This window comes from Embiotoca jacksoni, unplaced genomic scaffold (assembly GCF_022577435.1).
Source record: "Embiotoca jacksoni isolate LCO1_2020_lvr unplaced genomic scaffold, fEmbJac1.0.p SCAF_44, whole genome shotgun sequence".
Lineage (NCBI taxonomy): Eukaryota > Metazoa > Chordata > Actinopteri > Embiotocidae > Embiotoca > Embiotoca jacksoni.
This window is the reverse complement of record NW_027185397.1, coordinates 568,927-594,239: the sequence shown is the minus strand read 5'-3', so window position 1 is coordinate 594,239 and position 25,313 is coordinate 568,927. Positions and strand designations below refer to the sequence as shown.

Below are 25,313 nucleotides of genomic sequence, written 5' to 3'. Positions count from 1 at the left end.
CGGCCTCCAACATGTTAACTCGCTGCGGATCTGATGAATGTTTTTGCACACTCGGTTCTGGTCGCATGCCAGCGGTCTGTTGCTCGTACTGCAATGTTAACTGTTCAAATATTAGTGCCAGTGTTTTTTCAGGTGTGGATATATTAGTGTGCGCCAAAACCATGTTTCCATGGAGACGGGCCAGCCCAAAGTGTAAAAAGCTGCCACAGTATCAAGTCAGTAAACTCTGATATGAATATAATTGCTTTGCATACTGAAATGAAAAGGCAATTTTGTAGTTTTCATGTTCATTCCTGAGTAAAATTCTCTGGCCTACGAACAACAGTTATGAGAATGATGATAATGTCTGTTAGGAAATTACATTTTGGGTTTCTGGAAGGGCTCTGGGAGTTTGGCAGCCTCGCTGACATGCTGTGTATTGATGTACTAGATATACTAGCTGGCTTTCATCTACTTTAAAGATGCAGTGTTGTGATTACAAATTGTCAGGAAAGTCCTGTGGACAGGGAAATGAAATATGTTCTACGGTGTCAGAGCAGATAAAGAAACCAAATAAGAGCTGTTTGATCAGTTGCTCATGTTGCAGCAGAGATGGGTCCTGCAGCTACAGGACGCTGGAGGGCCAAACGCCTCCAGAAAGAACCTTTAAGGCTTCGTGGGATTTTTTTTTCCAGGTTAAGAGAAACATTTCAAACTGTTTGAGTGTTGTCTTTTCCAGGACACTGGCAAGTGCAGGAAAGGAGCTCAAAGATAACTTCCTGAAAGCGCTGGCAGAGCGAGAGGAGGCCAACCGCAGTGGGAAAATGACTGTGAGTACATTATTACAGCACTCCGATTGCTACGTAATGGGATTCCCCTCAAATATTTCTGCAATTCCATTAGGATGGGAACAAAATCCATACTGTGTCAGGTTGAGTGGAAATGACCCCCCCCCCCCCACCCCCAGTCACTCCCCAAACACTGAGAGCCAGCTGCCCACCCCGCCTCCACCCATAAAACTCCAGCCACCTCGTCTAGGTGTGTTTTTAAGAGGGAACCTCCGAGATCATTTTACAGTCTGAGGAACACGTAGACCTGGGCCACGTGGACAAAATCAAACATCACTATTTATGATCAACTACCTCGTTATTGATACTGTGACGATGTTGTCAGGATAACAATTGGTGCTTTCACAAACTATTTTAACAGTGAGATTTTTAATAAATAATCACCAGTAATGTGGATATAATGACAAAAGGGTGAAATAAGGCAAATAAGAGCTGGAACAGTCTGTTGAGTGCAGAAAATTGCATCACGCTATTGTACTGCAGCCACTGGCTCGTAGAACAGGACCAGTCAGATGTTGACTCACGTCTACAGGCTGCATTTTACACACTCGTGTATGAAAGGTGTCACAGAAACGACTGGCTGGGTGCTCAGACGTAAGAAATCTCAGGCAGCGATGACTTAGAGAGTCATAGAGCTTCACCTTTAAACTCGACTGTCAACCGATCAGTCTTTATCTGCTCCAACCATCAACCAATCACAAAGACCGAAACATTCAGATTAATACAGGTCACATTTACACACACAGGAGAACTGAAGCTCCTTCATGTCGGGTGGTTTTGGAGCTTGAGTTTGAGTCAGGGACAGATGTGAAGCGGACTATTTCAAGCACAAACGTGACTTTGAACACAGTTGTTGGTGTTTACTTGTAGTACTGATGAATGGATGAGTGTCCTTGAAGACGTTGTGTTGGTGTCGATAGACTTCAGTGATGCACATAGAGCCGTTTTGTCTGACCTCCGTCTACCTGCCCCTGTGGGCTCGGCAATTATCAGATCACATGATCTGCATGAAGGGGAGCAGAAGGAGTAACAGCTAAAGTTTTCCCCCTGGATGTTCGCTGTGTAAACACCAGCGTGCACAGTACCCCCCCCCCCCCTCCTCCCAGCCTCATTTGAGAGCCACAACTGCAGCTTTTTTCCCTTCAGAGTAAAATGAATTTAAATACAGTATATCTAGAAAGGAGAGCCATAATAAAAACAAGTAGCATATCATGTTGTGCATCACCGACCCTGTTTTTACCGACATGATATTTTCCCACCTCGTCTTATTTTCATCTCTTAAGAGCTTCCTTTGCTGGAAAATTGGATCAGGAAGATGTTTATTTTCCTTTGAGCTACTTTCTGTTTAAAATTGAAGCCACATTTATGCGCTTAATGCTTCTTCTCTTTGAAAGTGTTTACACAACAGGTAATCTTAACACAGTCTGACGAGGCGGGACCTCTGTGCTGTATTTACATTCCACACATGTATTCCAGACAACATAAGAAACTCTTTACATTTTATTCCTAATTTGCTGGTGTGCTTTAATCCAAGTGGCATTTTTAGATATTTTCTACCAGCAGAAATGACGCAGTGTGAAGAAGGTGGACACCGTTTGGATTTCTTCTCTGTTAAAATCCTGTCTCTGAAAGTGTTTACCTTCGATCAGGGTGGACGGCGGGACCACCCGGCACCGTGAGGTGTCTCTCCTGCTCTTCACTGGGAGCTTTCTGAAGGCCTTTTGAACACATGACTTAAGCTTCTCCAACATGAGGATCAGCTCAGCTCAGTCCCCGTCCTGCACATGTTTTCACTTTCTCCATTCGTTTTTTATGTTTGCACATTATTGTTATCTTAACCATTTAATTCATAATAGTGCTCACGATTTATCAGACCCACCAATTCAGTAAAAAACACTTAAACCACTATCAAATGTAGTTAATAACTCTTAGGGCCTGATTCACTAAGATCCATAAAAAGGTTCTAAATTGCGTGTTTTTTTCAAAGGTTTGCACATTTATTTTGCACCCGTTTTGCGGGTGATTTACAAAGATCTCCAATAAATTGCGTGTTTATTCCTAAAGATTTATTCAGGGTGAGTGTGACTTGTTGTATTTAAATGAGGTGTTTGAGTGAGTAAAAGTCATGAAGAAACAGAGCGACTGCAGAAGGAAGAGAAAATTAGATTCCATTGAAATTAAGAAATATAAATATAACAAGAACAAAACTCGTTCTAGTTGCTGGTATTTCGTGGCTCCTCCTTGTTGTTGGCTGTCAATCATCAGTCAGTTCATTCAATAACTCAGAAATATCATCTCTGGACAGACGACATGTCTGAATCATTTCTGCCTCTGACATCAGAAATGTTTAACGGGTGTACAACCTCGTTCTCTACGTATTCTTTGGTTTCCTGCGTCTCCTTCACAATAAGAGCAGCCGTCTCTCCTGATGTTCATCTGATTAATACCTTCAGTCGTACTAAAATACACTCCGATCACTTCTCCTGTTCATACTGTCAGGTTTAGGAAATCAGACCCTTTGACTTGTTTGTTCAGGAGATTTGAATCTAAACCAAACACCACCTGCCTGATTTGTTGGATCTAATTTTAAAGGTTTTGTGCGGTTATTGTAACTTCAACCATTGTTTGCTGACTGTCTCAAGTATCACAGACTCAGTTCCTCATAAAGGGTTTCATCTTTGTTGTGAGGAGCAGAAAATCATCCATTTAAGGCCACAATGGACGCAGAAGAGGATATACTTGGAGCTGGGTTATTGTCTGTCCTCTAAATGGATGACATATTCCTTGTCACCGTCCGTCTCATTCGTCTCAGGGGACGCTCCTTTGTCCTCCTTTCATGCCGCGCTCGGCCTTTCAAGTCAGTTTGAAATTTCACCTGTCAGTGAATACGCTCGTCGGGGAGTTGTGTCTCTCCTGCCCGGCCCCGGTGGCGTTACGAAGGCTGGATAGCAGACATGAGTCTTTGTGTGCGGTCTCTTCCTCGATTTAAAAAAAAGAAAAGAAAAAGAGGCCACTGAACACTAAGAAATGAAGCCTGATTTGTATTTGAAGCGTTTCTTCCTCCAGTTTTCTCCTGAGCTCTCCGGTTCGGTCTGCAGGAGGAACCCTCCACTATCTCTCCGATCACATGACCTCCCTCAGTGCCCTGCCTTTATTGTGCTTCGCCTTCCCAGCGTCTGTTGCGAAAGCTGCTCCGCTGCCAAAAGTCACACACAAACAAAAGCTGCACCTGGGCAGCTCCAGCTTTTATTTGCACTGGGTAAGAAGTTAAGTTTTTTATCAAATCCAGGTCACACCTGCGCTGGATGCCTGAGGGCGTCCATTGTTGGGAGGTTCACATGAGAAGCTGAAGGTGTGCTGCCACCACCCACCCAGCTGCCTGTTTGTCTTCAGCTGGTTGTTGAGAGGCTGCGATGGTGTCGCTGGGAAAATGCAACTAATCACACTGATGTTGAGTAACGTAAAGGCAGCAGTTAAAGTCTGGTATACATGAAGCAGTGAGCTGAATATAATTAACACTGTTTGTGTTGTAGGCTAATGAAAACTGATATGAATTTAATAGACAAATAAAAACTAAAATGAAAACTGGAAAGCATCACACCACTGCAGAGTCCGTGCAAACCTCTAATTTTCTTAATTATGGTAAAATACAATGCAATAGTACAATAATAATGTATTATTAATATTGGTCCTTTTCTTTCTAAACGTGTTCAGTAACATCATGTTTCATTTTTCTGGAGAAGGACTCACTTGTACAAACTAAAGCACAGTTCATGTTTTATGGTTTTGTGATTGTCATCTTGATTAAATATTATTATATTAATGTCAATAGTGTCATAAAACTGGACATATTTGTTGAGATCTTTCCTAAACTTTGTTGCAGCGCAGCTCAAATCTTTGTCTGCAGTTTTAAACCTTTGAATTCGTACAAGAACGCCGCTCTTCATGCACTCAGTGAGCATAATCCATAAAGTTATTACATTTCCTCCCAAATATATTAGGCAAAAGCATTCACTTGTTTATTAACTTCATTTTTCATGAAACAAAGTGAAAACTTTATAATTTATGGCTGAAAAAAAAGTCATTTTAAAGCTGCGTCCAGCATATCGAAAATATTTATGATGAAGATGAGGAAAGTGTCAATTATTTGAGTCATTTATTTTGAAGTATCCTACAATGAAATATATCAGTCTGACAGGATGACTGCCTTATTTCTTTTTAAAAACATACTTCATAGTGAATTACACAGAAAGACATGATGATTAATATCTGGGAACATAATTCACTGTCATCACAAGCTGCTGAATCATTTTCATTTAGTTCCAAAGGATTTTTTCAAATGACTAAAGAACATAATGTTTCATAAATGTAAATAGAAAGAAATTATCGGTAAATGCGTCAGTCACTTTGTAAACAAGAGAAAAAAACTATTTAAATAAGTTGACAACAAAATAACAAAGATTTAAACTAGTTTGTTGGTGATTAGTTAATAAACAGGCGTCTCATTAAGACTCATTCAGTCAAACTGGGAGAAAGTTTACATTAAAGCCATGAAAATGAACATAAGTCCTCCAATCACCAACAGTCAAAGTCACTGAGATCACACGCTGATATTTGATGTGAGCATGAAGTGAAGCTCTTGTATCTGCATCAGGATGCTGCACTGCTGCTACATGATTGGCTGATTGGATAAATGCAGGTGTTCCTAATAAAGTGAGTATGAATCTGAAAATAGCAGTTGTTTACTGTTGTGTATATCAGGTGCTGAAACGTGTTCCAGGTGATTCATTCATTGTTTTCAGGGATCTGTGTTACAAAGGGAATTAATTGTAACTTCTGTTGGTTATTTATTTACAATTTGGCACATTCAACATATTTAAATCATTTTTACACTTTATATCATTGCATTTTGTCTCATTTCCAAACTTTCCAAAATATCTCAGTGTCTATTTCAGTGGGTTTGCAGATGTTGCATTTTTATCAACATGCACAATATGTTTAAAACATATTCAACACTATATTGTTTTTTTCAATTTTAATTTGTCACAACCAGTTATCCCACTGGCCAGGACTAAATCATTGCAGAACAGTGTAGCCTTTTCTTATACATACATTTTTTTTTCACATGAAAACAGAAAACTCTCCTAAAGGAGTGAATGATAAAATATTCTATTAACTTTTAAAAGATGCTGTCTATTTCAGTGAGACTAATTCGAGTGTTCAGAAGTGATTTTCCGTCTCCCACCCTCTCAGTTGTGGAATTCAGCTGGTCGGCCTGTGCAGTGTGTCTCATGCCCAGAGGGGACATCCTGCATAAAGGACGTGTTTGTCTTTGGTCTGTGGACCCAGCGAGTTGTGTATTGATAAGCTCCTGTCGCTATAGATAATAAGGTGGTCAGTCATGCAGCCCAGAGATCAAGTATAGCATTGAAATTAAAGAGGAATTCCCAGCCCTATTGCGTTTCAAGCTGTGTGTGTGTCCCTGCTGCCCGGTCCCCTTTGTCCTTGTCATGGGCAGTAAAAACAACAATGGCAAGTTTGATTTCAAAGCAGCAGGACCGAGGTGGACGGCCTTTAGAGAGGAACGAGTCCTATCGAATGACCTTGACTTGAATGGCTCCACAGAGTGGTGGAGAGGTGGGGAGAAGGCCTCAACCGATAGCAACCATCTATCAAGTGGACAGAAAGGACTTTTTGTCTGGACGAGCAACCGTTGTGATATTTGAGAATCTCCTATCAGCATCTATTTTCATTTTATTTGCATGATTTTTCACCACACACAGAAATCCCCACATTCGGTGCTTTATTTGTTATTTTTGGGCTATTTATTAATTTTTCTGAGTTTTGAAGTGGAACACTTGGACTGGACTTTCTCACAGTTGCAGCTTTTGAGGAAAACCATAACATTGAACTGGAATATTACTCTTGGCAGATTACAAGACAGGGATTTCACGGCTAGTGTCTTTAGTCTATAAAAAGAAAACGGATAGCCAAAGCATTATGTGTTATGTTAGTGTGTGCAGCCAACATGGCAGCTGTAGCCCGTCTCTCAATGCACCACTGAGGGACACGGAGAGGAATGAGGAAGACAAAGATTACCACCTTTGTGTTGTATACAGTTGTCTTTTAGAGCTTTTAATATTTGTGAATCAAAAGAGTCGGAGTCGTGCATGTTTTACATTATTTGATTATTTAGCTTCCTCTGGGAGATGCAGCTGCTATCAATAGCAGAGCTATGACATGCAATATCGTCCTGAATGAAAGCATAATTAGTCTGTGAAGTTACAAAAGCCGGAGCCGGTGAGAACACGCCGCGGGCCGTTTGGAAGCCGTTTCAGGGCGGATGAAAGGTTTGTTTACCGGTGAAGTCAAACATCACATGATATGTCAGATCCGTCCAAGAATGCGAGTGGCAGTGTCTGCGTGTCTGCTCGGCCACTGAAAGCCCTGATGAGCCCCGCTGTAATGACTTCTTGCGTGCCCCTCCCTCCTGGGAACAGCTGCTATTGTCCGGAGACATCACCCCAAAAATGTGGCCCCGGGAACCGTTTTCAGAGCAAATGAAAACAGATACACTTCATCTAATCTCTCTCTCTCTGGTGTTTTTACTCGATGCGTTTAGTGCATTTTTCCGATACATTGGGAAAGACTTTCTGCCTCACGACTGTCATCATTAAAACATCCGTCAGCCTGAGTTGCCTCTGGGGAGGTTGGGAATCATGTTAAGTTGTCTACTTGGTATCAAAGGAAGTCTTGCCTTAAGTTGAGGTCATCTGAGAGTCTGAAGAAAATATGATCGCTCCTCGTCACCAGTCTTAGAGAGCTCACATTTTGGACACACTTAAAACTTTATTGCAAAGCTGATAATAGAAAGAATAACTATTTTCTTGTAGTATTAAGGTAGTCTTGTGGATTTCCATAAGAACATAAAAAACGTTGCTAATCAATCGTACAAGTTGGTCAGATGTACGAGAGCTTGCTGAGACTTTCACTCATCAGAGACACTTTATAATTTCACCAACTAATCACTCACTCTGGTCAGGAGACAGTTTGTTATTTGCTCATGATTTGCGTCCATAATTTCCAAACAGAATCTCAGATTATGATCCATCAGACCTCAGGACAGTTGTCCACTTCACCTCAGTCCATCTTCAATGATCTCGGTCCAGAGAAGGCGGCGGTGTTTCTGGATCATGTTTCTATCTGGTTTCTTCTTTGGAGAGTTTTAACATCATTTGTGGACGCAGCGATGAACTGTGTTCACAGACGATGGTTTTCACAAGTGTTCCTGAGCCCATGCAGTGATTTCCACTCCAGAATAGTGTGTTTTTAATGCAGTGCTGCCTGAGGGCCCGAAGATCACCACCATCCAATATTGGTTTCCAGCCTTGTCCCTTGTGTTCAGAGATTTCTCCAGATTCTCTGAATCTTTTAATGATATTATGAACTGTAGACGATGAAATCCACTAATTCTTTGTAGTTTTACGTTGAGGAACATTATTCTTAGATTGTTGAACTATTTTCCCACAAAGTCTTTCACAGAGTGGTGAACCTCTCCCCATCTTCACTGCTGAGAGACGTGTTACTGATCTGTTGCCATGGCAACCTAATAAGTTGTCAGATGTTCCACCAGGTGTTTGTTTTTTTAGTAAAAAACTTTTCCAATCTTTTGTTGACCCTGTTCCAACTTTTTTGAAATGTCCTTCTGGCATTAAATCCAAAATGAGCAGATACTTTTCATAAAACAATACCATTTCTCGGTTTCAGCATTTGATATATTGTCTTGGGTATATTTGAAATTAAATATGGGTTTACCAACTTTTTTGGTTGTAGTTAAAATGAGATTAAATAGTATTTATTGGACTGATAACACAGGTTTAGTTATTTTGAAAACTTGAATGTAGCACAAGACTTCTAATATACAGTCCTTCATCAAAACAACCACTGCAGAGCTCAGCTTGGCCATATTATGGCCTGAATATTTTCCTTTGACACATATCAAGGTCACTGGCCTCCCCCTGGTGTAGATATTTAATATAATCTTGTACTTGGAGGTTGCTGTTATCAATCATTATTTAGAGCCCTATTATCTTTTCATTCCTTTAATATGGACATTCATTGGCTCATGAACCGTGGCATACTCAGACTCCCATCCATGCTTTAGGAAGACACAGGGTGCATATGTTACGGAGGGTGGAACATCTGTTAAATACTACCTAAAGGTTTCTGGCTTGTCCCCAGAGGAATGTGCACCTGTTGTATGCAGGCAGCGTTTCTTCGACTCCTACGAGTCAAAATCAACACGTTGTGCAGGTCCTATCATGAACCTGCTGCACTTGATTATATAGTCACTAATTACCTTTAAAGAGTAGTTGATAAAGTACGAAAACATCTTACATAAAATGTAAACCCTTAATTCTTCCAATTCTTTCACAGCGTCACAATGTAAAGTATGTGAATATATAGTTTCAGGGAAGCAGTCGTATATTTTCTGCCTCTGTTTACATTTCTCCTGCGTCTCCGTTTCTTCCATCATCCCTTTGACTTTTCCACCAAAACAGTGATTAGACGGTTCCAGCTTGTGTCTGCACACATCTTCTTCCTGGCCGAGGGTAACTCACATCTCATGGAACTCCTCCAGCTGAAGGTGCAGCGTGTGTGCATTTAGTTGGTTGTTAGTTTATCCATTTTTAAAAGGAAATTTGATCTGTCAGAGGACACCGACTGATCCGGAGTCCTTAATGTGGTGAACTTAAAACCAAACTGTTCAAACAGTGCTGAAATATGAGTTTTTCCCTTCATACTTAGACTTGGACTTCATACAGGTGTTGCATTTCATACAACATTCTGGGTTTTGGCAGTGCAGGTGTCAGAGAGACGAAAACTGCAAATCTGATAAAACTAAAATGCATTTATTTTTAAATGATCTACAAGCATCACCTTTGTGAACTTCTGGTCATTGTAATCGACTGGAATAAAAAAAACGAATATTTCACCACGGTGACGTGCAGGAAATCCAGATGTTCGTGGCCTTCGGTTGCTCGGAGGTCAGGTGAGGAAACTGGGCTTCAAACATCTAAAAGTAAGTCTTAAAGATATTCTCCACTCATCAGCCTCCTCCTGACAGAAGCTACGGGGTTCTTTAAACACCACGGACATTCTCCAGTTCATCACTTTGACTAATAAGGTCGGCCTGCGAGCGGTGAAGGAATCCATTTATGGTCAAAACATTGACACCCAATCTGGGAATTAAGGTAACGCTTATCCATCCTGAGCAACATATGGAGCACATTCTTCACAAGCCTTTGTTTTATCACCACACACTGGGCTGCTTTGGCAGTGTATTATTCCACCTGAGTAAATACTGGACGGCATCACTCCCACTTAGCGCAGCGCACATGTCTACCAGACTCCGGCCTGCACCTTCTCCTCCGGTCGTTGGCCCAGTAAGCCTCTCGGCCCTTCCTGCCGTCTGTGAAGAAGAAGTGTGTGTTTTTGATTCCTCTCCGGAGAGACGAGCCGCCGCTGACGGACAGTTTCTCATCAGCTCGTTGTCAGCGTCTCTCTCTGTTGCCTGCACACAGTCCCACTTACATGCCGAAGATTTGAGCTCATGGTTTAAGTTTCAGGCTTCTAAAATGTGGACAGGCCAAATTCTCCGCATATTTTCATGTCATTGTAATACATTTTAACACGCGTATGAGGTTCCTGCCGGAGAGAAAGGCAGATGGTTCGAGGCTGTTAAATAAGACCTGGAAGTTTAAATCAGTAACAACTGAAATACCTGCTAATAAACAGGATATAGGAGGCTCTCCTGGCACAAAACCAATACAACTAATACGATTATAATTCTGAATCCTAGTTCTGTTTTCATGAGTGTATATATTCTGAAACTAAGAATGAATTTGTTTTCTTTACTGTGAATTGAGCAGTTCATGTCTACTCATGGAGCGGCTTCTCATCTTTCTACAGAAGCCAAGAAGGGACAAACTAAACAGCGGCTCAAGGAGAGAGGGCCTTTTCTTTCACATCATCTTACATGCTTGAAAGGGGAGAGTGAGGAGTGTGTGTGTGTGTGTGTGTGTGTGTGTGTGTGTGTGTGTGCGTGTGTGTGTGTGTGTGTGTGTGTGTGTGTGTGTGTGTGTGTGTGTGTGTGTGTGTGTGTGTGTGTGTGTTTTTGCATTACTCGGCCTTTAGACAGATGTTTTCTGAATTTGATTTTACTGGCAGGAGAACATAGAACATGTCATCATGTAAATATTGTACAGTTGGCTGAAGACATGTCCTTTCACTGCGTTATTAATGTCGCTCCACCACTGACTGGCCTGTCATTGCTTCTTCAAGTGATTCAAATCTGACAGTCGTAATCACAAACCGTCTTATTATTCCAACTCGCTTCATGTGGAGATGATGGAGTTCATTGCTACGGTTACCATCAGCGGCAAAACAGCAGCTCGCCAAACTTTAAAATACATCGTCTTTTGGTCTTTTACAGATTTTTTTAAAACCCCAAATGTTTTGTTCCTAAATGTCTTGACGTGATGAGGTAGCTGGTGTACCCGGACATCGCTGAGTGCCACAGTGAGTTTTTCCTGGTTAAAATGTGTTAGATGTTGGTTATGTTATGAAGTTAAAGGGATGCACTCTCAGTTTATTCTGTACAGTTACAGCAGTTGTTTCAAAGCTGTAACAATATGGCAGCATATGAAAAAACTCATACTGTGGCAATTAAAAAGCAGAATACCATGAATTTGAATGTCAACCCACAAAAATGCACAAACCAAAACAAGAATATTATACCAGTCAGATTGTTTGGTTCTATTCAAAAGTCAAACACATTAATTAAACCGGACAAAACAAAAGAGCGCGAACATTAATTAGTTAAAGTGGATCAAAACCCTGTTGAGAGTATCTGATACTTAAGACGTTCACATGTTCATGTTGAAACTGATAAAACTATTTGTTTTAATGATTTGGTTGGAAAACCAAACAGGCGTGAAAATATTTGTCAGAAGTGTAATATGTAACCTATTTATCTCCCGTCAGATAGCGAGCTTTAAAGACGTGTTTGTGATGCGTTTTGAATGGATGACATCTGAATAGTGTTTTATGCTGAAGCAGTTTTTACGAAATACATCGTTACAAGTTTTTAACATTTTTCTTTTTGGAGCTGAGATGTTTCAGTTCACCTGCAGTTTGTCCTCTGATTTAATCCCTGAGGAACAACATGCACATTTTTGGGGAGCAACATTTCAGAGTGCATTTTCTGAGATGTCCAACAAGGTTAAATCTTTTCATGTTGACTCAGAGTTACGTTAGTTATTTGTGTGTCTTTTTCCCATTTCAGCCTTTGAGAGCTGCAGTTGAGACAGAAAGGAAGCATGGAGAGAAAAGATGATGATGTAGTGATTACTAAGTTCAAGAAAAGAAAGAGAGCTCGATGATCAGCTTTTTTTTTTTTTTCTCTCAAAGAGTAAATGTGCTCCTGAATTAAACAAAAAAATTGATGAGCACAAAGAAATTTAGGAGCAAAAATATTCAAGTTACACAGAATATATTAACAATTCATATTTAAACTACATATCAGGAATGGTTCTTAAAATACTGTCAACGTTTTTTAAAACATTGAAACAAATGTTTTGAAAATTTCACACATTGAAAGCAGCTTTTAGAAGAACTAAAATGTTAAATCACAGCTTTTGAAATAAAACATTACAAGTACTTTTTAAAATATTTGGAAGTGTTTTTAACATTGCAGCACTGAAATAACTTTTTGAAACACTGAAATATTGACACTTCATTCTAACAGATGGATTGATTGTATTCTGCTGTGCAGGTTTCTTTCTCACTCTGTGTGCGTGTTTGTGTGTATGTGAATGTGTGTCCTAAGAGACACACATCTGTGCAATACCACATACCACGAAAGTCACATATTGGTGCTTGCTTTCTAGACGCGTGGGCGGCTGTTTATATGACAACACCAGGTCATCATACGGCTGGACGAATCACCAGGAGGGCTTTTAATTTGAAACGAGGGCTGTTAATTTGATACAGGAAGTGAAATTGATTCACTTCTTCTGTCAGTTATGCAGCATTCAGCTGACCACTGGTGTAACTGGGATCACTCACTGACAGACAGTTGAGTTCATAGTGTTGGCCCTTGTTGCAGTTCAGCCAATCAGATTCCCTCTAGCAAACCAGCGGGAGGCTTTTATTATGAAGCAGCCACAGGAAATGCTATGCGAGTAAAATCTGGTCGTCTTAAACAAGCAAATAATTTGGGCTCTTTGGTCAGCAGGCCATCGGTCAGTGTGTCTGCAGGCTTGAGGGAAACGTGTCCACTTCACATTCTGCTCACGTTTAGTAATCTTAGTTGTCTTTTGATAAATAAATCTTTTTCAGGATCACAAATCTATTTTTAGAAGCTAATGCAAGTGATCTGATTGGAAACCTGACGATACTACGTCCCGCCCACCGATAGATGTAACCTGACTGCACCACAGGCCTGTCAATCAAACAGACACGCCCCCAAAAACAGGTCTTCTTGAATCTTCTTTTCTAATGAATGAGGGATTATTTTCAGATGGACCTCCAGAAAACTAATAAGAAGGAGTGACTTTAGCTAACAACACCGAGATAACTGATGGACACATTTTATTCACTTTGGATTTGATGAGAGAAGTTGAATGGGAGTCTATGGAGCCGGAGGCTTTTTGGAGCCGACCTCTAGTGGCACTCGCTGGGATTGCAGCTGAAGACACTTCTGGATCAGAACCATTTTACAGACCTGAAGCTACGAACTCTTTTATATCCAGACTGTGGTTGGAATAAATAGAGGAAGAGACTGAACACATGAAAAAAGAAACTCACACTTATCAAGAGGAAAGCCAGTGAACACATCACACTGCAGTTCTCCTTTGATTTGGAGTCCAACACTGAAAGCACCAGTCTTACAAATGACCAAACCACAGCACATTTTTTGTCTCTGCTCCACATAACAGACACACATCCAAACTAACATGTAACCACAGTTTCCACGGTGACCGGCCAGCGCTCAACTGCTGCTTTCACCGTTTTCTTTAGTTACCTACCGACGTGGCTGGTACGGCAGATAAACCTCCGAACCACGGCCAGGTCTCCTCAGTTATTCAGCTGCAGGCTGGTATTTACTTCCCATCATGCCCTCTCACTGTTTGCCCCCACAGCACTTCCAGCTCCACTTTATTTATCAGTAATGAACTTCCAGCCTCCATCTGGCCGAGCTGATATCACAGCGGGGGGCCCGGTTGTGATATGGACGTCCCCCTCGTTTATCTCATCCTTTATGACCCCCCAAAAAAATCTGCTCATCTTGTCTTCGCAGAAACTCGTGTGATATCAGTCAGCAGAGAGCAGGAAATGGGTGAACGGAGATAAACATGTTTGCACCGCCAGACGTGTAGCGTTGCTCTTATTGCTTTGGACAATATTAGTGTTATCTTAAACCCTCTTTTAGTGATTTCAGAGCCACAGAGATCAAACGCCATCCCGTCTCTATTATTCTTCTCCTCTTGCCGAAGTGCATTTCATGCTTTGAGAATCAGAGAAAACACGCTGGATTCCTGGAGCTGCGGTGCGACAGACGGCCGAGTCTCCTGGCAAACCCAGAGGGGGAGCTTCTCAGCAGAGCAGCCGGCCAACTAAAACAGAGTCATGTTTGAACACCTATTTCCACTGGGACGGGGGGAGGGTAGGACGGGGGGCTCTCCGAGCTTTAATCAGGATCTTAAAACAGGCAGGCCTTTGATAAGGACTCTGCGCCGTACATTTATCTTCTTCCTCTGAAGGCTGGCTTATGTCATCTGCTTTGATCCGACTCTGTGTGTCGAACACGTCTCTGCTGCTGATAACACGGCGGTCAAGTTGGGATGTAGAAAAAAAAAAAAAAGAAGCCAGAAACCCCCGACTCTACCTTCACTCCTCCGATCTGAAGTGTACCTCCCACGTTTCTCTTTATGGAAACGGTGCCATTCATTTCCCGAGCGCTGTCATAAACATCAGGTCCCGGTTCAAGAGGCGCTGCGACGGGCTGCTGCCCTCAACAACGTGAGAGAGCAACAATATTTGACTTGGACGCGTTCCTGGTGATGAGGCCGAGCCCTGCAGCAGGCCTCTTGGCAGACGTCACGCCTGAGTGCTTCAGAATAATGCTGATAGGAGCCGAGCTGGACTGGACTGGACTTTTATACCCACGACTGACCCGGCTGGAATCCGTGCATCAGCGCTCGCGGCACAACGGTTCGTCTGCACGGACTCCAGTCATCATATTGTTAAACTTCCATCGACGATCTGATTTAAATGAACGGCCGTGCTGAATACGTTGTCATATGTCAACGTCGTATGTTGGAAATGATGAACTATTTCACAGTTCTACGAATGGTAGGAGAGAACTTAGACCCTTTTAAGTTCCTATAACTCTGTTTTGTGGGACTTTTTTAGCTCCTCCCTCTGCCTTGGTACTGTCCCCCGTTACCATGGGAACTGTGGTGACACACACAGGAGCACAGACAACCTCCGAATTTAAAACAGTAAATTAAAGCTACCAACGAAGCCTTTTAAAACAGCAGAATAAAGTTTCAATGGAGACACACAATACTGAGAAATGAACTGTCAACAAAGTCCAGGTTTATGAAGTTTAGTTTGAGGAAATACAGCGAGACTTCTGTTTGAAGAAGAGAAATAAAGAAGGAGCTCCGTGATGCTGTTTGAAGCACCTCAGGATGTTCTGGATGTTTCATGTAAAGTGTGATCATCTGACTTCAGTCACGGAACGTTTCTGTAAATGTTTCACAATAAAAGCCTTTTTAATGGGTTTTCTTTCTCATAAAACGCTATAGCGCTTTTAGTTTGAAAAAAACAGGAAGTGATGAGTTTCTGTTGACCCTTAATGCAAAACTGACATTGTTAATGATAGCGGATCACAAGGAGGCTTCAAGTGAATCAGTTATTACATCTTAAATGTAATTATGATCAATTTAAACCGTTCCATTTGTTTTTATTGGCCGTCTTGAATGAAATACTTTGGATCTTCAGATTAAATATGTTCATGAATTTCAACCAGATAAACTAAAAACTGTATTTCCTCAGTTGGAGAAATAAGTGGCGGAGCGTCGCTGTTTGGTCCGAAAACGTTTGATGTTGTTGTGGCAGCAGACCCAGAAGAACTGCTGACCCAGCATAAACAGCCACAAATGCCCTTTGTTTACAAAAAATACTACCTTATTGATGGAAATCCCAAAGAAGAAAACAACGCTCCTCCCACTATCTTATTGCCAAGTGATCTTTGGTGAATTACCATGAATAAATGAGTCAAAGAAGGGAACAAACTAACTCAGGATTGGATGAATGTCCCATTAGTTCAGTGTCATATTTAAAAAATCTCCCCACTGACACTGAATTTGGATTTAAGAGATTTGAATTCCTCAAATTCAAAGTTCTCGAAAAGCTTAAAACCCAACAAAGCAGCTGAAGACTCGGAGGAAGTGCAGCCGGGAAGACAATGGGAATATTGAGAATTCCTCTGCGTCATTAGGGAAGACCAGGATTAGCAGAGACTTCCTGTTTGCGACTGGCTCGGGGGCCAGACCAGCCTGTGATGTTGGCATTAAAGCGAAACGGTAACCTTTGAAAGGATCCCTTAAACAGGCCAGCCACGGGGAGCATGTTTTCTTTCCCATGACACATGGAGCTGCCACTTAGCCCTCGTGGAGCGAGTTCAGCGCACCGCCTCTTTCTTCCCCCTCAGGGCCGACTGACGGATCATAAACGGATACTAAAGAAAGAGCTCACAAAGAGAAATTTACGATAATGGTTTGTAAAATAACTTTCAAATTACAAGGAGTGGAGGTGCTCTGCTTTGTGTCACAGAGCTGGTCGTCCTTTAAGGTCAAACAGGTGTGAGCTGCTCAGCAGACTGGACTCCATGTTGTTATCGTGTCAGTGGGAAGAATCGACCAGCATGCTGGCAGGGATTTCTCCAAAAACATATATATCAAACATAATTTAGAATAAACAAAGAAAGAAAAAACAAAGCACACAAGTGAATGCACTCTTTCAACTTCCCACAGAATCAAACAATAAACCCCAAACAACAAGACCTTTTATATTCTGTCACTTCCTGTCTGCAGCCAATCAGGGAGGTTCTCTGGAATTAGTGCGATTTAGACCCAGGTGGGTTTAATCCTGACATCAGACCCAGGTGGGTTTAATCCTGACATCTGACCCAGGTGGGTTTAATCCTGACATCAGACCCAGGTGGGTTTAATCCTGACATCTGACCCAGGTGGGTTTAATCCTGACATCAGACCCAGGTGGGTTTAATCCTGACATCTGACCCAGGTGGGTTTAATCCTGACATCTGACCGAGGTGGGTTTAATCCTGACATCTGACCCAGGCGGGTTTAATCCTGACATCTGACCCAGGTGGGTTTAATCCTGACATCAGACCCAGGTGGGTTTAATCCTGACATCAGACCCAGGCGGGTTTAATCCTGACATCAGACCCAGGCAAGTTTAATCCTGACATCAGACCCAGGCAAGTTTAATCCTGACATCTGACCCAGGTGGGTTTAATCCTGACATCTGACCCAGGCGGGTTTAATCCTGACATCTGACCCAGGTGGGTTTAATCCTGACATCTGACCCAGGCGGGTTTAATCCTGACATCTGACCCAGGTGGGTTTAATCCTGACATCAGACCCAGGCGGGTTTAATCCTGACATCAGACCCAGGCGAGTTTAATCCTGACATCTGACCCAGGTGGGTTTAATCCTGACATCTGACCCAGGTGGAATCCATCTGTCATCAACCAGAGCTTCTTGGTACTCAGCTCCAATTTTTAGAATATTAGTTAAATTTACCTTAAATTTGTGGCTGTAATCAAATTCAAAATGAGCAGATCTGTTTTATGAAACAACACCATTTCTCAGTTTCAACATTTGATGTGTTTTTTTATGTTGATTTGCATGATTTGCAAAAAAAAATTGGAAACTGGGTTGTATATTATTTTTTTATTACACCACAATTGTACATGATGGTAATAACTTGAAGAGAAAATATGCTAGTGGACATGTTGGAAAATGTTAATATAAAGAGTGAAACGTGCATAAACATGAGCAAAAGAATCTGAATATACATGTTTTGTTGTTGCAATTGTAAAATAACACATTTCCCATGGCTCATGATTGTAAATCTATAGAAGTTAAAGGTTTTGTTCCCTCATCTCGACCACCAACAGCAGGCCACTGCCTCATTGACATGGTTGGCATTCCTGCTACTTTCTCTGACATGTTTGGTCTGTAACGAACAGGCTTTGAAAGCTTCTGTCAACGGCAGAAATGCCTAATAACGTGGAGAGAGTTTGTCTCAGGTCAAAAGAGTTAACCTCCGTTTGTGTGCGTGGATAAAGTTGGATAAGAGTCAGATAAGGAGCATGATAGTCAGGTCTTTCAAGATTTGTTTTGGGTTCCTCCCACTCCTAAAAACACACTTCAGTTCATTTTGCTTGGTATGTGTCAGATTTCCTCCTCTTCCCACCACACACCCTCATTGTTCCCCACAGAAGGACACTCAGCATACTTTCAGATTAGCTCCATCTTGGCTTTGGGATATTGTGTCTTCACCAGCAGGACGTATGAGGTGATAAATCAGAAGCAAACACTTGTCTTGGTAGAATCTGTAAAATATATGACTGATTGTTCTAATCACACAAAAATATGTGAAGATATTCATCCTGGAAAAACATTTTACCTCAAAAGTCTTGAAAGTTTAGAAAATCAAAGTATTTTAGTTGTCAGTGGTTCTTTCACAGTTCAAGTTTAAGCAACTGAAACCACTTTGTTAAGTTTGGGGAACGATTACAGTCATTGTTGAAAGAACTACAACAGTTGTTGTTAGTTGGAGATTGTGGGTCTCCTGTATTGAAGTCACACACTTTGTACTCCAACCATCTGTCTTAACAACCTTCCTCATCCTACTTGCAGGCATTTGTGGCTGAAACGTACCACAGTGTGGTGGAGTTTAATGTGTTCAGTCAACACAGGATTTCACTTCAATTTAAAAAACAACACGTTTTGTTTCAGGCTGTTTTTAGCTGCGTTGCTGCAAGTCAACACCAAATAAAAAATCAGCACAGATTTCTGCAATTAGCCAAACTAGTCAAAGCCAATGACTCAGTGCATTTCATCTGTTCAGGTTTGCAGGCAGTGTCTCACTTCCACCTCTGCACTTTATAAGAAGGCATTTTAAAGGAATAATTAGAAAGGTAATTGTTGTCTCTGTGGTGAGCACATCTCGTAGATTTAAATACTAAAACATAAAAGCAAATGACATCACAAACTCATCACAACGACAAACTGTGAAATACATAAAGTAAAGTATGAGAAATAATGAACGTGTCAGTGAGGAAAAACTACAGCACTACTAGTTTATTTAAATGCCTAAAATGACTTTGTGCTTAAGGTAAGATAAGATAAGATAAGATAAGATAAGATAAGATAAGATAAGATAAGATAAGATAAGATAAGATAAGATAAGATAAGATAAGATAAAATGTTATAATCCTGCAGTGGGGAAATGTTGTCAATGCAACATATTAAGAATACAGGTAGGTAAAAGTTAAGTACACAGGGAGACAAAATTACAAATACGCATGCAATTAAAAAGATTTAGAAAACTGTCAAAAAATTAAAAACAATGTATGAATACACACACACAAGCTATATACACAACATAAATAAATACATGTTGATATGTGCAGAGAAATGTCAAGAAAATCAGATAATTATTGCATGTTGGGTGACAAAAAAATATGTTGTTAATTGTAAGTGTCCAGGATGAATTGTATATTGCACAGAAGTGAGTACCTAACAATGCAGTGTAATAGTGTAGTAGTTATATTGAATATGACTGTTGTCTGTTTGGAGCAAACACAGAAATGTGACGAAACTACAAAACATCTTCGGGAGGAGTTCTGGTGAAAAAAAAGGACCACAAGTGTGTAACTTGGACCAGAAAAGCTGCTGTTCATATTCAGCCTGTCAAGAAGTTGCCCAACCTTTAACCGAGTACTTCCTCTCAACCAAACCTTTAACCGAGTACTTCCTCTGAACACAACCTTTAACCGAGCACTTCCTCTCAACACAACCTTTAACCCAGTACTTCCTCTCAACACAACCTTTAACCGAGTACTTCCTCTCAACCAAACCTTTAACCGAGCACTTCCTCTCAACCAAACCTTTAACCGAGTACTTCCTCTCAACACAACCTTTAACCGAGTACTTCCTCTCAACACAACCTTTAACCGAGTACTTCCTCTCAACCAAACCTTTAACCGAGTACTTCCTCTCAACCAAACCTTTAACCGAGCACTTCCTCTCAACCAAACCTTTAACCCAGTACTTCCTCTCAACACAACCTTTAACCGAGTACTTCCTCTCAACCAAACCTTTAACCGAGTACTTCCTCTCAACACAACCTTTAACCGAGCACTTCCTCTCAACCAAACCTTTAACCCAGTACTTCCTCTCAACACAACCTTTAACCGAGTACTTCCTCTCAGCCAAACCTTTAACCGAGTACTTCCTCTCAACCAAACCTTTAACCGAGTACTTCCTCTCAACACAACCTTTAACCGAGTACTTCCTCTCAACCAAACCTTTAACCCAGTACTTCCTCTCAACCAAACCTTTAACCCAGTACTTCCTCTCAACACAACCTTTAACCAAGTACTTCCTCTCAACCAAACCTTTAACCGAGCACTTCCTCTCAACCAAACCTTTAACCCAGTACTTCCTCTCAACACAACCTTTAACCAAGTACTTCCTCTCAACCAAACCTTTCTCTGTCCTTCCTACACCATCAACCAAATATGCTCCTAAAACCAAACTCATGCTCATAATCATATTTTAGAAATGATTAACAAGGAAGTGGTCATAGTTTTGTAATGTGGCTCATTTTTGAAATAAACCAAAAACATTATCAACAACAAATATGAAGCATTCTGACATATAATCAGAATATCCTTGTGAGGACTGTGTGCAGCTCAGACACTCGTACGGTCAAAAGGCCTAAAGCTTTGAAATAAAATCTTCCAGACGTATCTCTTTTATTACTATGTGCAGATTTCTAAACATAGTTTCCTCTCTCCTGAAGCCTATCTGCATCTTCAAAGGTCTAATCATAACCTTCCTCCGCAGTGTTTATTTCTGTCTGCTTCAACCTTTAATTACCAAACTGGAAATCAATCTCCATTCAGGTCTTTCATTTGTTAGTGTTTGACCACCTAAAGTCTTATCTGCATTTAGCCACCAATAAAATCTCACCACATATTTTTGAGAGAGAAGATGGAAGGAGGCTTTTCTCCGCTGTCCCGGTGATACTGGAGCATATTAATAACGTTCAGTCATACCGTCACCTCATTTGCTTCTTCAAATAGTTTGTTTAAAAATAAATTAGAGTTAATTACAGGGCATGTCTGCAGATCGTCTCATTTGAAGTTTGCAAATGCTGCTGCATGTGAGCCCGAAGAAAACTGACCCAGAGTCCCTGGAAGTGTTGAACCACCTCGTGGATTTCTCTCTCCGTCAACGTAAAAACGCTCTGCAGGAATCTACCTTTAACAAACACCTTTAACACCGAGTCCATGAACAAAAGTAATTGAATTTAGTGCAAACATTTCCTCTAAGCTGCGGCCAACCTGTGCCCCCGCAGTCATTCATCTGCCTGGAGAGCTGATTGTGCTGTGTACACTCTCCCTTTCAAAGCCTTACACCTGCGGCTTTGTCTGCCCGGGAATGTTTCCACAAATATAAGACTCTGATAATGCTGCACCTGTTTTATAAGTTATTCTAAGCAGGGTAAACAATAATCAGGGAACAACTCATCATTATGCCATAAGCGGGGCTATTAGAGCGGTTATGTGTGTTAGTTTCAGTTCACATGCGCACAACTCTTTATACAGCTGCAGAGCTTTTTATTTGAAGTTTGACGAGGCTTGTTTTTTTATATCAATAGTTTTGTGCTGGAATGATATCTTATGACTTTCCAAACAGAGAGAAATTACAGTGAAGTTGTATAAAGAGGGTCAGAGAGCAAAGTTCAGACATTTTGGTCTCAATCAGCCTCGGTACGTTTTTATGTGAAAATACACCTGTGTAATCATCCTAAATCACAGCGCATGGCTCCACCAGACCAGTTCACACTCAGAGGCACTACATTAGGACTTTTTACTACATTTAATCTGCTGTTGGATATACACGCAATAAAGTGACATATTAAAATTTAGAAGGAGAATTAACATATACAGAAAAATGAAGAGTTATAAATATGACATCCTTTATGTTTCTTTTCCTTGAGCTCTCATTGATATCATTATTACAGATTGTGTAGGTTGTTCAGTATGATTGCAGCTGTATGCTGTCTTACAAATGTATACGAGGGTAAATCAATAAGTTGGGGGACGACTGCTGGTGTGTGTTGACGGAGCAGCAGGAAGATGGTAGAAATGTCTTCTCTTGATCATCATCAGTTCCTGAGCTGCACATGTTTGTGTGAGCAGTGTTCTGGTGCGTCAGCGATGTTTTACTCACCTGAAACTTTATCAGAGCAAACATCAAAGTTTGTGAAACATTTCTGAACCTTGTTGCCATGGTGACATTAGAAGTGAGCGTTTGTCCTCAGACGCCTCAGAAGGTCCAGCAGAGCTCCGTGGTTTCACTCCGACGCTCAAAGAAAAACCAGCTGGTTCTCCTGACGTCTTCTTCCGGAGTTGGACGGAGACGTTCTGCCCTCTGAAGCCTGAACACAAACAAATGTGGAACTCAGGAACTGATGGAGATCAAATGACCAAATTTGTGCCAGTTACTCATCAGGGTTTTGTCTTCCTGCTGCTCCGAGGACGTCACCGCGCTGCACTCCGTGCGCCCGCACGGACAGTCGTCTCTGAACGTATTGACCTACCCTCGGATATTATACCAGACATACCCAGCCTGGTTCATTTCAGCCCAGTCTGATATATTAAAACCTGAGTCTAACTCACCTTCATTCATTCTGACAACAGCCTCAAAACTCTCTTCTACATCCAAAACTACACATTGACTTCAGTTCACTGTTTATATGATCATAACTATCATAAAACATGAAATAACTAGAGAAGCCACTGTTTATGTTTGACCAATTGGTGGAATTAATCATAACGTATCGCTCACCAAACATCACATGCAGGAGTGATTCTGCTGCACGTGTGATGAAGCAGGTTACTGACAGAGAGCTGAACAGGAATTATAGTCACCGTCTCATTCTGGTATTGATGGAAATACGTTGTTAAGCCAGAGAAACAAGCTGTAAACAACATGGACTTGTTTCTCATCTTTAGTTGATGTTGATATTTGTTACCTTTCCTGCAGATACGCAGCAACAGTCACAGTCGTTTGGATGTTTCTTAGTATTTACCTTTTTAGCTGCTTGATGCTCCACCGTGTTTAACAGCTCCTCAAACTTTCTGCCACTCATTGGTGCTCACTGGGGTTTTACACTGTTTTAATGGGATACAGCTCGCTGCTGTGACTGAAAAACAGGGCTGATGAAATCCATCACAGTAAACAGTGAAGGAGACAGTTTAAACAGCAGATGAATGAGCTAACAGATGCTATTTACAAGACGCTACTTTAATATTCAGCTCTCTGGGTTCTTCACCACCAGCGACCTCTTTCATGTACAAGTGGTCACATGATCATTATAACTGTTACAACATTGAATAGAGCAGTTTTGATGTCAAGTAATAACATGAATAGTTTTAGCCCAAACCTGACCTGAGCGTGCAGAACCATGTCGTCATGTGTTGATGTAAAGTGACGTATTTAAATGAAGAGCAGACATGCTGAGCTGTACATTTTAAAGCTTCATTTGAGTTATAAAGTCTGAATCCTGACGTGTATCATTGGCACATTTGGTGTTCATCTGACATCCAGACTCTGTTGCTGTGGATGAAAGCTTTTGGCCTCACGTTAATTTGATGGACATCTGGGCCACTGCAGGCATCACGCCTGTGACCTTCCAGTTACAAGGTGGTTGCTGTAACCACGAGGCCACCCTGCCGCCTTCAGCTCACTGGTGGTTCTTGTCTTCGCTCAGTTATATTCTTAAATGTTAACAGACTTAATACGGTGGAACTCCATCATGTCACATGCAGCGAGCGGTTAGAAAAGCTGCTTCTCATTAGCTCCTGGACTGGAATCAATATCGTGTGGGTGCGTGTGTTTGTACTCACGTATACTATATGCTTTCTCGTTTGCATGTGTGCTCATATGCACATGCATAGATGTGTGTGTGTGTGTGTGTGTGTGTGTGTGTGTGTGTGTGTGTGTGTGTGTGTGTGTGTGTGTGTGTGTGTGTGTGTGTGTGTGTGTGTGTGTGTGCCAGGGACTTCCCCTGTGTTTGGAGCTAATCCCCGGCTGCACAGCTCAGATTAATGTGCGGCCGGAGCAGAAGCTGACAATTAGAAAAGTGCTCGTTCACCTCGGACCCTCAAAGAGAAGCCCGCTGTGACAGACACGCACCGCAACTGTTAACATTTCAAACGAGCGATCCCGGAGACATGAAGTGTCTCAGAAGACGATTTCTAATAATGCATGGCATACTCGCTTTGAACAGGAAGGGAATGGTTTCATGTCTGCAGATCACGTTGTGGTCGACTTGCGGAGATCAGACTAATCTCCAAACATTTTAGGAGGAAATGGAGCTCCACCCAGCGACTTTGAAGTCTGCTTCTCGTCAAAGGATTGACAGTTTAGGTTAAAACACAAAAAGTAGAAACCAGCAGTAAGTGGGGTGGAGGGTGTGAGGAGAAGTTTTCTACTTCATTTGAAGTCACACAACATTTGAAATCCATGTTGTGAGCTCGGCTGCAGCTTTGCATGACTGCAAGTGTTACAGTTTTGGTTAAATTTAAAGAAATTTCTTTTATATTTAAATCTGGTTTCTATATGAAGGTACCCTCCAGTTTTTTACTCTTCTTCCTCAGACATTTGAAGGAAATAAGAAAACATTTATTTATCTTTTGAGAAAGTTATAATGTTTGTTTCACATCAAGAACAAGCGTTGAAAAGAAATACTTGAAATAATGATTTACTTCATTTATGAGATTATAATTGTTGAATTTCTTTCACTCAGAGGAGTTTTTGATCCTTAATATTTTGGGCTGTATTATAAAGTGCATGGAGCATTCAGGACATGTTCAAATCAACTGTTCTTGGTTTATCGTTGGATCTTTGAGGACAAATTAAAGTGTTGGAAACAGCTTTTATGCGTGTGTAATGAGCAGACTGCATGTGAGTTGTGTGTGCAGGTCCATATTACTCTCTTGATAAAGCATCCTTAAAACAACAGGAAGACACTGTGGCAGCATAAAGACGCTTTCCGCTGGCTCAACATTATAATGCACCAACATTC

At 41.2% G+C, this 25,313-nt stretch overlaps 1 protein-coding gene across 1 annotated transcript in view; it reads left to right on the top strand.

The window, feature by feature from the left end:
• Positions 1–25,313, top strand: part of cfap299 (cilia and flagella associated protein 299) — a 78,246-nt gene that overhangs the window by 14,865 nt on the left and 38,068 nt on the right. The window contains exon 3 of the mRNA XM_069169301.1: positions 719–809. Coding sequence (XP_069025402.1) covers positions 719–809 — 91 coding nt within the window. The remainder of the gene's footprint in view (positions 1–718; positions 810–25,313) is intronic.